Here is a 14,126-nt window from a genome sequence, read left to right as displayed (position 1 = left end):
CAAAGAAATTTTGGGTGCAAACTCGCACAATGATGCAAAAGATACTGCAGATTACTATTACAACGAAACTGGAATTTTTACTGGATTTTATGAATGATGAACTGGAAAAGATATATGGGAAACTAATATTGTGGTAACAGCAGCATGATTATTACATACACAAAGATAAAAGAATATGGAAATACCCATAGTAGAAAATTGGATTATAAGACTGATAGAACTCGCAGTAAAGGCAAAGATGATCATTTTAGTAATAATAATAATAATAGTAAAGTTGGAAGGGACCTTGGAGGTCATCTAGCCCAACCCCCTGCTCAGGCAGGAAACACTACACCATTTCAGACAAATAGCTGTCCAGTCTCTTCTTAAAAACTTCCAGTGTTGGAGCATTTACTGCTTCTGAAGGCAGGTTGTTCCACGATTAATTGTTCTCACTGTCAGGAAGTTTCTCCGTAGTTCTAGGTTGCTTCTCTCCTTGGTTAGTTTCCACCTGTTGCTTCTTGTCCTGCCTTCAGGTGCTTTGGAAAATAGCTTGATTCCCTCTTCTTTAAGACAGCCCCTGAGATATTGGAATACTGCTATCATGTCCCCCCTTGTCCTTCTCTTTGTTAAACTAGACATACCCAATTCTAGCAACCGTTCCTTATATGTTTTAGCCTCCAGTCCCCATAATCATCTTTGTTGCTCTTCTCTGTACTCTTTCTAGAGTCTCAACATCTTTTTTACATCGTGGTGACCAAAACTGGATGCAGTATTCCAAGTGTGGCCTTACCAAGGCATTGTAGAGTGGCATTAATACTTCACGTGATCTTGATTCTATCCGTCTGTTAATGCAGCCTAGCACTGTGTTGGCCTTTTTGGCAGCTGCAGCACACTGCTGGCTCATATTTAAGTGATTGTCTACTAGGACTCCGAGGTCCCTCTCACAGTTACTACTATTGAGCATGGTGCCACCTATGCTGTACTTGTGCATTTGGTTTTTCTTGCCTAAATGTAGAACCTTGCTTTTTTCACCATTGAATTCATTTTGTTAGTTAGTGCCCAGTGTTCAAGTCTGTCCAGATCCTTCTGTATCTTAAGCCTGTCTTCTGGAGTGTTGGCTATTCCTGCCAGCTTGGTGTCGTCTGCAAATTTGATGAGTTCCCCATCTATCCCTTCGTCCAAATCGTTGATGAATATGTTGTAGAGCACTGGGCCCAGAACAGAGCCCTGGGGCACCCCACTACACACTTCCCTCCATATAGATGCAGTTCCATTGAGAACCACACGCTGAGTACAGCCGGTCAGCCAGTCAAGGAAGCAATATAAAGACTTTAAAAAAAAAAGACTGGAAGTCTTAAGACTCTTTGTTGGAAGAAGAAAAGACTGAATTGATGATTCATGATTTTGGGGATTAAAAAGAATCAAAGAGGAAGGAGAAAATATAAGATGACAATTACTCAATAAAAAAGGGCAGCAATCACGATTCTAAGCTTTTCTTTCTATCTTGTTCTTATTTTCTATTTTTTTCTTAATCTTTTAATTTTGTATACTTTTATTCTACTGAAATATCCTGTTTTTAAAAAATGTCCTGATCGTTCCCAATATGAAGATTATTTCCTATGGCTACAGACCAGGAAGATTTTTACTAAAATCCTAACCAAAACAATTCTCTCAAATATCTCAGAAAGTTGATCAAGTTCAAATCCATCATCTTCTCAAATGCAGACTCCCCTCTTAAGCATAGCTGCTATAAAAAAAGCACACAAAATGGCTGTTAACTATGTGGCCCACAGTTCTGCTTTTGCCCAGTCTGGTGCCATTCAGATGCAATTGAAGGCTAATAAATGCATAGTTAGGTAAAAATCCCATGCCTTTGGGCCTGTTCAGAGTTGCACCTTTTGCAACCTGGCCACCCAGCAGTAACACTGGCTGGGCTGATGGAAACTGCCGTGTTATTTGAAGGACCATCTTTTCCCAGTTACATTTACCTGACCTCCCAGAGTGAGGAGGCACTGTATGTTACAGGTCCACTTTCTTAAGGAAGGTCATCTAGTGGGACCAAGAAGAAGGACCTCCTCCATGGTGGCTCCCTCCCTGTGGAACATCATCCCTGTGGAGATAAGATTGATCTCCACCTTGACGCTCTTTTGAAGGCCTGAAGACATGGTTCTGCCAATGGACCTGGGGACCTCAGGGTGATACAGAGACCATCAAATAGTTGGTTTGATTCTTGCCATCATGAGGGTGGAGGTTTATTGGGTTTTGTGTTTGAGGTTTTACTTCTTAAGCTACCCAGAGTGCAGTTTGAGTGAATCGGGCGGCCATATAAATTTTCTTCATAAATAAAAAGTGCCGTACCCAAATACAGTGGTCTCCATGTGAGGGAAGGGGAGGATCAAAATTAGCAAGATGGTGGACAGAGCACTGAGATACAAAACCTTGCCTATTTTCCATGTGTGTGTGATGTCAACACACATAATAAAAAGGATGGGGTTGGTCTTGGGTTGCTGTCAGATGCAAGCAACTCAGACCCCCACATGTAGGGTTCAAGCCGATTACTTTATTATATTCAGCCTTTTGTACAGGAATCTCCCCAGAGTGCTGACCTTTGCCTGGGAAGAGATGGATAAGGTTCTATGGCACTTAAGGAATATCAGTTCTGCATCACTTGCAGCTATGCAAGGATTCAAGGCTAATTCTGCCCTTGAGGCTCTCCCCACAGTTAAGGCATTTCTCAACCTCTGCTCTATCCACCAACTTCCTCATTTTGAGCCCTTCTATGGATGTTTTTGCCTGGATGGCACCAGGTGTGGTGGGCAGTCAGTTTGCTGCCCAGCTGGGATCCAGCCTCACAAATAGAACTTACATCCATAGAAGGCTCTGGAAACAATCTGCCTCTTCATACTTTCACACAACAGTTTTAGAGGGGTCCTGTTAGGGAAAAAAGCAACAATCAGAATACACACATCAAACACATTTATTTTACCACCAGCAACTCTCTTTGCTGCTCATTTTTTTCTCCATCTCCCCAAAGGTGCTTAAGGTGTTGTAATAAGGATTATTTTGCACTGTTTTCACAACAGTTCAACAAGCAGAGATGGGCTAATCACCTCACAGTGTAATTACAAATGAGAATTTCTTAGTCCATTTGAATCTAGGGTCTCCTACTGTTAGCCTGACATTTTAGCCACTAGTTCTCATTGTCTTCTCCACTAGTCAAGTACCCATCATACACCTAACCAAAGTAAAGACCTAGAATTAAAGTTAGATCAGTTAGGCCATGGAGTCCAACCCTGTTTAATGCACAAATCCACATTAAAGCATCTCCTGCAAAAGACTGTTTAACTTCCACTTGAGTACATCTAATGAAAGACATCTCCCCACCCCGCCATGCCTCCATTATTTTGAGTATCATGGAGGCATGATACTACTATCAAACTACTTTCGCTCTTAGGACACATGATATTGCTGACATTCAGTTGATTGTCAGCAATTATTTTAAGGTCTTTGAATTAAATTAAAGCAAGTGTAGCTTTCATCCTGGTTTTAAAAAAGGAAAGCCTCCTTTGAGTTGAGGACAATTCTTCGCAAGCATGCTCAGCAACAATCCAAAACCGAGTTGTCATTTCCAGAAGGTAATTCAATTTCCTAGCTTGCTATTGCCCTGGTGCTATCACATGCAAAAATTAACCAGACTTAACTCTCCTTAGTTTCTCAGCTTAGACCATGGGTGTCAAACCCGATCGCATCACATGATGTATCACAACGTTTTTTACTTTGTGGAGCCAGGGTGGGTGTGGCCTGTGCACGACGCATCCAGCCTGCGGGCCGCCAGTTTGACACCCTTGGCTTAGACCAATGTTTCTCAATCTCAGCCCCTGTAAGATGTGTGGACTTCAGCTCCCAGAATTCCACAGCCAGCATGCTAAGATGTATGGACTTCAACTCCCAGTATTCCCCAGCTAGCATGCTGGCTGAAGATTTCTGGGAGTTGAAGTGCACACATCTTAAAGGGGCTAAGATTAATAAACGCTGGCTTAGACAATGTCACTTGCAGAAGATCAGATTTAAGAAGTCACTCAAACCAATCACACATACACCCCCCCCAAATTTGCACACTCAATTTTAAAATATGATAATAAAGAGAGCCAGTTTGAGGCAGTGGTTAAGGTGCTGGCCTAGAAACCAGGAGAGTGTGAGTTCTAGTCCCACCGTAGGATGAAAACCAGCTGGGTGGATTTGGGCCACTCTCTCTCCCTCTCAAACCAAACCACCTGACTGGGATGTTGTTGTGGAGAAAATAAGAGGAGGAAATAGTATTATATATGTTCACCACCTTGAGTTATTTATGAAAATAATAAAGGAGGGGGGGATTAAAATAATCAAATAAATAAACAATGAATAAAAGCCCTAATAATCTTCTTGATCTCAGCGAGTGGCTGTAGTTACATTTCCTGCATCAAGAATGCCTCAGAATTCTTCAAGATTCATTCATGGGACTTAAAAAGAGATTCTAAAGAGTTTACTTCACCTGTCATGGATACAAGTGCAGCAGCTGGGCAGGTTGTACGGAGAGCCACCCGTGGAGCATGAGAGACATAAGGAACCTTGACTGTAGTGATCCAGTTGCCATGAAAAGAAGCCGGCACCATATCCTTGCATCTCAGTGATGTCATTAATATCTAGGCAAAAGAAGACGGAAAAGGAGGGCAAAGATTAAATCTTGCACAACATTTCTTGTTGTTGTTTTTTTCTTGGACTGGAGCAGATCATGCTTTGTTCAGCTACAGTGTGGACAAGAAAGAAAAGGACATACAATGCAAAATTTTCCAACATGTTCCCCATATTTTCCATACACAATGATATTTATTTATTCAATGTCTACACAGCCCATCTCACTAAAGTAGATTGGTTGCAAAATATTACTTCGTTTAAACCCCCCCCCCCGAATTTCTTAACCCCAAAGATACTTTTCCAAAAGGGAACTGGACTTTCTCGATTGTTTCTTTGAAGACATTTCACTTCTCATCCAAGAAGCTTCTTCAGTTCTGAAGATGCCTCTTGGATAAGAAGCAAAAGGTCTTCAAGGAAAAACAAAGGAAGTCCAGTTGCCTGTTGAAAAAGCACCTTTGGGACAATCATAACCTAGATGACTGAGCATCTCCAGAGATATTGGATTTCTTAGCTTTTTTTTTTTAACAAAAGAAAACTATACAAAACCCACTTTATGCTTTTTACATAAATGCCTGGCCTTCAGCTCATCCACAATGTCTGTTAATGCAAACAATTCAGCCTGAAAGGCCAGCTAATCAAAACCATGCAAGCAAAACTGTGGCGGAACAGAAAATAATAAAAAGAGGGGAAAACGGCATCATGCCAAGCATGCATTCTTGCAGCTAATACAGGAGCTTAATTTTGGGAGCAACAGTGAGATGTTAGGGAAAGAGGGATAGGTAACAGAGTCAGGTGTTGTCAGGTTGTTCATAGCAAAAGAGAGGAGCAGGGAAGGGGCAACTGTGGTTGGTGTGATCAAAAACGTTTAACAAAAATAAGATCAAGCTGTAAAAGTTAATCGGGGCCATGAAAGAGAACAGAAACAAAAGCAAGCAAACAACCAAGTGCTCTTCACCTTTAATTCTTCAGGAACGAGCTGAACAAGCCAGTATTTATGGCAACATCTCCTACAGTCAATCATAAAGGGGTGGGAGAGTCCCCCCCCTCCCACTTTTCTCTCCCATTGGCAAGAAAAGATCTTGGAATTACTGTTGTTACTAAGAAAAGAATAAACACTGTCCTTTTAAGGTGAACCCCACAGACCCTAAGAATTCAGATGACAGGTACCTGAATTAATGAAGAATTAGAGTGAACAGCATCTTCAGAATGAGCTTAAAGGTTTTGGGTTGCGGTGATGGATCTCTGCCAAATTGTTAGACACATGCAAAAGGTTAAAGAAATTGCAAGGGACTCGAAGCAGAATGAAGAGCAAACCAGGTACAACAGTATTGTCATTAAGCACATCAGGGAGCACACCAATCCAAAATCTTAATGCACAACATTTTAGAGGGGTTCCCTGTGTAGATAGGGGGTATGTGACCTTTGATTTACTTCCAAGGATTGTATCAACCAAAGAAGAAAACCAACCGTCTGCCTAGTTCAGAACATTATTCCCAGGTGACCCTCAATCAAGGTGGCATTCAAAAGCACCATGATCATCCTGGTCCCCAGAAACAGGGAACATGGTGTCTTCTTCCTCTATGGCTGGAGTCAATGCAAAGCCATCACGATTGTGGATCATGGATATCCTTCTCCTCCATAAATATGTCTAATCTCCTTTTCAACTTGTTTGTGTCATGTTCACCCTATCTTATGGCAAAGAATTCCATTGGTTAAATTATCTGTCCTAAATCTCTCTGCATAATTCAGTTCTGATGGGCAATCCTGGGACGCAGATGTAGGATGCAAGGAATGTCTTCACATCAACTCTCATAATTTTATATACCCCAATCACACCCCGTTATCTTACTATGGAAATTTAGTTTGTAATAACTTCCCCACCTCATAATTCCACTGATCTCTTTCTGCAACTTTGTTAGCTCAACAGGATCCTCTTTGGAGGTGTAGAAACTGGAAACATCTTGGATGTTCTAACTACATATGTATAAGGGACATACGTTATTGGGTAGGGGGAAGACATGGTTTGGGGTGTCTCTTTTCTTTTGGAAGGGAAGAGTGCATGAACTGGGCTCTCAGATAGTATGGCCAAGATTACTGGTTCTGGGATATAAACTATTCAGAGCAAGTGGCTTAAGACACTTTCATACACAAAGGGTAATTGATCTAGGGAAGTATTTTTCCACATTAAATTGAGTAGAATTCCATGGCACAGCATTCCACAGACGATTCTTCATTGAACCATCAGGTACAGATAGTCCTTGATTTATGACCACAATTGAGCCCAAAATTCATGTTGCTAAGCAAGACAATTGTTAAGTGAGTTTTGACCCACTTTATGACTTTTCTTGCCACAGTTGTTAAGTGAATTGCTGCAGTTGTTAAGTGAGTAACACGACTGTTAAGCGAATCTGGCTAATTACCATTGCAGCATCCTTGTGGTCACATGATAAAAATTCAGTTGCCTGGCAACGGGTTCATATTTCTGATGGTTGCCGTGTCCCAGGGTCATGTGATCCCCTTTTTTGACTTTCTGACAAGTAAAGTCAGTGGGGAAACCAGATTCATTTAACAAACATGTTACTAACACTTAACAAATGTCTTGCTTGGACTTTTAAGATAGCTCAAAAGAACATTAAGGAGTGTCAAAGCACCAAACTCAGAGAGCACCATGGACTCCACAGTCCTAGGGTAGAATCAACAATGCAAAGTAATAGCAAATAGCTCCTCAGTCTAATACAAGGGTCTTCAAACTTTGCCCTTTTATGACTTGTGGACTTCAACTCCCAGAATTCCTCAGCCAGCATGAAGACCCCTGGCCTAATATAACCATTTCCAAATGTGTTGTCTGATTTGTATTAAATTTTAGAAAGGCTTTTAAGGCACCCCTTACTTACTGTAGCAGGGATAGCAACAGGTATGGGTTGCCCTATTCTCTCCAGCCAGACTTTCAAAACTGCTAACAGAATCTGTGATGCATCTTGTTAAATGCCTAGAGTCCTAGGAACTGGGCATTATGGAATGGAATAGAATAGAACAGAGCTGGAAGGGACTTTGGAGGTCTTCTAGTCCAGCCTCCTGCTCGAGCAGGTGAACCTATACCATTTCAGACAAGTGACTGTCCAGTCTCTTCTTAAAAACCTCCAGTGATGGAGCGCCCACAATTTCTGAAGGCAAGCTGTTCCACTGGTTAATTGTCCTCACTGTTAGGAACTTTCTCCTTAATTCCAGGTGCCATCTCTTTGATCAGTTTCCAACCATTCTTTCTTGTCCTGCCCTCTGGTGCTTTGGAGAATAATTTGATGCCCTCTTCTTTGTGGCAGCCCCTCAAATACTGGAATACTGCTATGGAAATATGTTTAAATACCGTATATGCCGGCGTATTAGGCGACCTGGCGTATAAGACGACCCCCGTCTTTATAGCCGGGCCGCATTCCTAGAACGTCGTCTTATACGCCGGAAACTACCAGTATTTCCCGCGTATAAGACGACTCGGCGTATAAGACGACCCCCGTCTTTGGCGCCGATTTCAGCGCTTGCGGAAGTCGTCTTATACGCTGGCATTTACGGTAAGTACATTTTTTTAAAAAAAATAACAAGATGCATCACATGAAGAAATACCAACTTACCGTATGTGCCGGTGTACAAGGCGACCCGGCGTATAAGATGACCCCCGTCTTTATCACCGGGCCGCATTCCTAGAACGTCATCTTATATGCTGGAAACTACCAGTATTTCCTGCGTATAAGACGACTCGGCGTATAAGATGACCCCCGTCTTTGGCGGCGATTTCAGCGCTCGCAGAAGTCGCCTTATACGCCGGCATTTACGGTAGGTTCAAATTAACCTTCTCCATTCTGACCCCCTCCAGAGAAGTTAGATGTTAATTTCCATTACCCTCAGCTATCATGGTCTTTGTCCATACTTGCTGTGGATTATGGGAGTCAGAGCACTGAGAGTTTCCCCGGCTAAGAAAGGCTGGCAGAGACAGTAACTGAAGTAAAAGAGAGGAGAAGGAACTAGCAATTTGTTTTCAGGGAATGAAGAAACATAAAACAGAATCATAGGCTGGGAGAGATTTCAGAGGTTTTCTAGTTCAACCCCTACTCAAGGCAACAGACCTTAACAGGATATAACAAAATAACAGAGTTGGAAGGGACCTTGAAGGTCATCTAGACCAACCTTCTGCTCAAGCAGGAGACCTCTATACCATTCCAGACAAGTGGCTGTCCAGTCCCTTCTTAAAAGCCTCCAGTGATGGAGCGCTCACAAGCATCAATTGGTTGTCTAGTCTATTTTTGCAAACTTCCAGTAATGGAGCACCCAAAAGAGGCAAGGTGTTCCACTGATTAATTGTTCTCACTGTCAGAAAATTTCTCCTTACTTCTAGGTTGGATCTCTCTTTAACAAGCTTTCACCCATTGCTCCTTGTCCTGCCCTCAGGTGCTTTGGAGAATAAGTCAATCCCCTCTTCTCTGTGATAGTCCCTCAAGTATTGGAAGACTGCTATCATATCCCCTCACCTCCCATCCTCCTTTTCGACAGTCTGGAAAAAGAGACAATATTCTCTTCTCTTGTTCTTTCCATGCACTTGCTCTCCCTGACTCGTAAGGGTGCCCCAGCAGTGCGCTGACCTTGCAGTAATGCCAACACTGTTGTACATTGAGTGCCAGTGAGGGAAATGAGGTGAGTTGGGAGGGCAGGGAGGGGAAGGATAAAAACCTTTCATCCTTTTAGAATCTGTGAGGTTCCGATTGCAGATCATGGATAGCATTGCGTGCAGCTTGTCTTCCTCCTCCTCGTCATCATCAACGGAGGCAGAGCGGCTGGCAGCTAAGTGGTGGTAGTTAATAGTTACTGCTCAAAAAAATAGTGAAAGAGGAGCATAAGAAAACAAAACGGGCGCCAGGATTGACAATCAAGTCTTAAAAGGACATGTGGTCCTCCCCTCCTTTAGGGGGCAGCATATGATTCCATCTTCATGAATTTGTGGAACTTTTAATTTCCAAATGCCAGTGCACAACAGGTGATCTTTTGGTAAGGTTTTAGCCCGCAGATTACTCACTCAATCAAACCTGCATGTAATCCACCAGATTCTACTCACAAAATCCTTACCTTTTCCTCCATGGAAGGCCATTTCAGGGGCTTACACAACAACGCACACAATCCTAGACTAAAGCTAACAAAGCCAAATTTCCATGTTCAGATAACACATTACTCCTATGAATCGTCATACAGTTTATTAACTATATGTTGGCTTAAAATGTTCATGCAACAGTCTAGGATAATGGCTGGATTCTACATCATGATGAACCACAATTGACCCAGCTCCGTTTTAACCTAGTTTAGCATGTTACATAATGCAATGAATGTTTTTCACTCATTTTCCACTTTCCTTCTGGAGCAACAGATACAGCAACATAAAAGGCTGGATTTATTTCTATTTATCTTTACAGATAGTCCTCAATTTATGATTGGTCACTTTGCAACTGTTCAAAATTACAACAGACCCCCCAAAAGGAACTTGTGATAAGATGCGGCCAATAAATTTTATAAAAGAAACAAACAAACACACGAACTTTTTAAAGAGGCACGATTGAGTGCATCCTAACAAACTGCATCACTGTTTGGTTTGGTGGTAGCAGGGCCTCAGATAGAAGGTCCACATAGAGAGTGGTAAAGACAACTGAGATTATAGGAAGCCCGCTTCCCGTTATTCAGGACACTGCTTACAAACACTATGTGCTTAGAGCTCGAAGCATTGTTAGAAATCCCAGACGCCCACTTCACAGTCTGTTTCTGTTGCTCCCCTCTGGAAGGAGGTTTCGAAGTATTTATAGCAAGACTACTAGATTCTGCAACAGCTTTGTTCCTTATGCCATCTGTCTTGTAAATTCGCAGGATTCTCTTTTTTCCCCCCACCATGTATATATATATATATACATTTGAACTAGACTATTGTTTCTCTGTGTCATATCTGTGTGTGTATGCATAATGGTATTTTTTTTGAGAGCTGAATGCAATGAAATGCTGATTAGCGTACATTTAAAGTGACAATAAAGTTTCTAATTCTATTCTATTCTATTCTATTCTAATTCTAATTCTATTCCTAGTTATGATGTCCAGGCAACGCTCATGGTCACATGATCACATTTTGGGCACTCAGCAACGGGCTGGCATTTACAGCCATTTGCGGCTCTCCGCTGTCATATGTTCATGGTTTACTGCATTTTTATCAGAAATCAGTGTTTACTTCCAGTTCCTGGCAAAAACAGCCCCATACTGCACAATGGGTTCACTTAAGGACATGGCACTTGCTATTCGTTTGCCACATTCAGTGAACAATCGGAAAAAAAAGTGGTTATAAAATCAGGTCTGGTCATGTAGTGACCTGCTTTATGACTGTCATGACTTAGGACTATAATTGCAGGGCTAAATTATGATCGTAATTCAAGGACTGTCTGTATAACAATCTAATGAAGTCGTTTAGGCTGCGAAATCATTAGAATTCCAGTCACTGAGAACAGATAAACTAGAATGGATCTGAAACAGATTCTTCTTCTAGTTCTAATCCACCTGGAGTTGGTCAACTTGCCCTCACAGAAAACAAAAAAAAAGCCATAAAAATGTCCTCAAAACTCCTGAGCATTATGTCACCAGCCAGTCCCTCTGGCCTGCAAGATAAAGTAGAACCCATCTAGCTGATTTTGATGCGATGGTAAAAAAAAAAAAACGTAATTCAGTATTAACAAGAATAAATTACACAAACCCCAGTGTTATGCATTTTTCTTCTTGGTGCAAAGATGTCAGAAGAAAACTGGAGGTTTGGCTGCCCTTTCCTTTATTTTTGTTGGGACATTCAAACACAGACAAATCTGGTTTTAATCTTACCTCTGGTTAACCAAAACAACATCCACAATATAGCATATAAAGCTATTTTATCCCAGCATTTAATCTATGGGTTAGCGCAGGGGTGGAAACTCAGTGGTCCTTGCAAAGGATACCAGAGTTCATTCTTGCAAGATTGTAGGTTTCCCATTCTGGTTTAGCAACCCATATAACCTCAACATTAAAACTGCATCAAACTTGGCCCTTTTATGACGTGTGGACTTCAATTCCCAGAATTCTTCAGCCAGCAAAGCAAAGAGAGCCAAGTTGGAAGACCCCTGTTATATCAGTTCCCACAAAAGAATTGAGATATGACCATTTGCAGGAAGTTTAATTCTGCCCCTTGTTCTGTGGACACGGAAATCCTGACTGTTAGCTGCCCAGGACTACAGAACAGACTATAGAACAGTCTCAGTGGCTATTGAGAGACTGGATGTCCCCATTTCTCACAGTGTGTACATCATACCAAGAGGATGATATTATACAGGTGATCCTCAATTTACAACCATATTACAGCCATAAATTGTGACAATTGTAAATGACTGACCCAGTTTAATGACTTCTTTGTGTGATGGTTGTTAAGCAAACATGGAGTTTGCAAAGGAGCCACCCTGGTTATTAAGCGAATGCTTTGGTTGTTAAGCAAGGACATGGTTTTACAAATAAATAAGTAAATAAATAATGCAAGTAAATGCCAAAAATTGTGGTCACACTGCAAACAGCTGGAGATGGTCATATTTATTCATGTGACCACATTTTGGGGGGGACAACTGTCAGAATGTTGAAATCAGGTTGTAATTACATCTCTCCCTCTCCCAGTAGGTCTATTGGAACTTTGAATGGTCGTTAAGCAACTGGTCATAAGTCAAGGATTCCCTGTATATAATTTGCTGTTCATTTAACAGAATAACAGAATTGAAGGGACCTTGGAGGTCTTCTAGTCCAACCCCCTGCTCAAGAGTTTAAAAGTGTATTGTATTCTTGCAATCTGCGGCTTATGTTACAAGAGCTTTAAAAAGTATCCGGAGAAAGATGACCGAAATTTGATCCTAGACAAGAATGTGTACAAGGTGCAAAGATAAGGAAATCAAGGCTGAAATCGGATGGGGACTAGAATGCTGAAAAGAAAAGTTAGTGGGAAGGCCAGTCATGTATGCAATTGTTTGGTGCATTGTTTGGCCACCAGCTTTGTGCTGCAACAAATGAATAATGTGTGCATGTGTGAGTTTGTGTACAGGTTGTCCTCGACTTACGATCACAATTGGTCATATGGTCACATGGAAGCCCATTGCAGGGGCACACACAACAACACACACAATCCTAGACTAAGGCTAACAAAGCCAAATTTCCATGTTCAGATAGTACAGTGGTTCTCAACCTGTGGGTCGGGACCCCATTTGGGGTCAAACGACCATTTCACAGGGGTCGCCAAACAACGCAGTCCGCCATTTTTTCCCCCTTTTCCTTAGCTGTGTTACTCCCTTTTATTCTATTGGCTTTTGAAAGCCAATAGAATAGACTCTCTTGAATAAAGTCTAATTCTATTGGCTTTCGAAAGCCAATAGGAATTGTCCAGGCTGTCTCTGCCCTGCTGAGCCCGCCAAAAGTTCCATTCTGCAAACGGTGCTGCACCAGTTGAGTAGTCCTCGACTTACGACCGGTTGAGTAGTCCGCGAATTACGACTGGTTGGGGGTCGCAGCATTAAAAAGGTTGAGAATCACTGAGATAGTACATTACTCCTATGGATACAGAATTTCTAACTTACACAAGGCAACTGTTAAGACAATCATGCCTGATTTTACTAACTTTTTCTGTCAGGATTGTTTAAGTCACGGGTCTTCAAACTTGGCCCTTTTATGACTTGTGGACTTCATCTCCCAGAATTCCTCAGCCAGGCATGCTAGCTGAGGAATTCTGGGAGTTGAAGTCCACAAGTCATAAAAGGGCCAAGTTTGAAGACCCCCCCAGTTTAAGTGAATTACTGCAGCTGTTAAGTGAATCCCCCCTCCCCCCCACTTGGCTTGTTGGAAGCCAGCTGGGAAGGCCACAAATAGTAATCACATGACATTTGGAATGGTGGTAAATACATTCCTGCTGCCAAATTACATGTTCATCAAGCAACTGTGGGGATGCTGCAAAAGTCATAAGTCTTTTCTCCCCTCTCATGCCATTGTAACTTCAAACAGTCATTAAATGAAAGGTTGTAAACCAAGGACCACTTGTAATACTTAAGCAATTGTAAGTTAAGTAATTAATTCTATTTATTTATCAAATTTGTATGTTGCCCAACTCCCAAAAACTTTAATAAATATTTTTATAAGTTAATAGAAACTCTTGTTTGCTACGTGTTTTTTGGAGCATTTAATTATCACCAAAAATTGCTGGGAGTCAGATGGCAAAAATTTAATAATTACAAATTATTATTACTCTAGGACTCTGAAGTTACTGTTGATTTTAAAGTTATTTAAACAGATAGTCCTCGACATACAACCATTCATTTAGTGACCATTCAAAGTTACAATGGCACTGAAAAAGTGACATGATAGTTTTTACACTTACAACAATTGCAGCATCCCCAGGGTCA

At 41.5% G+C, this 14,126-nt stretch overlaps 1 protein-coding gene across 4 annotated transcripts in view; it reads right to left on the bottom strand.

Annotated features, from left to right (window-relative positions):
- SGSM2 (small G protein signaling modulator 2) overlaps positions 1-14,126 on the bottom strand; it is a 137,698-nt gene that overhangs the window by 22,831 nt on the left and 100,741 nt on the right. For 2 of the 4 annotated variants that reach the window (XM_039341708.1, XM_039341726.1), the window contains exons 12-14: positions 9,376-9,510; positions 4,514-4,664; positions 2,849-2,913 (exon numbers count right to left, since the gene is read on the bottom strand). In XM_039341708.1, the coding sequence (XP_039197642.1) occupies positions 2,849-2,913; positions 4,514-4,664; positions 9,376-9,510 (351 nt within the window). The remainder of the gene's footprint in view (positions 1-2,848; positions 2,914-4,513; positions 4,665-9,375; positions 9,511-14,126) is intronic. The other 2 variants (XM_039341716.1, XM_039341734.1) reach the window with 2 other exon arrangements.

Source organism: Crotalus tigris, unplaced genomic scaffold (genome assembly GCF_016545835.1).
Source record: "Crotalus tigris isolate CLP2741 ecotype Arizona unplaced genomic scaffold, ASM1654583v1 scf7180000017550.10884619, whole genome shotgun sequence".
In the NCBI taxonomy this organism is placed as follows: Eukaryota; Metazoa; Chordata; class Lepidosauria; order Squamata; family Viperidae; genus Crotalus; species Crotalus tigris.
Note: the sequence above shows the minus strand (reverse complement) of the source record. Positions and strands in the feature narration are given on the sequence as shown.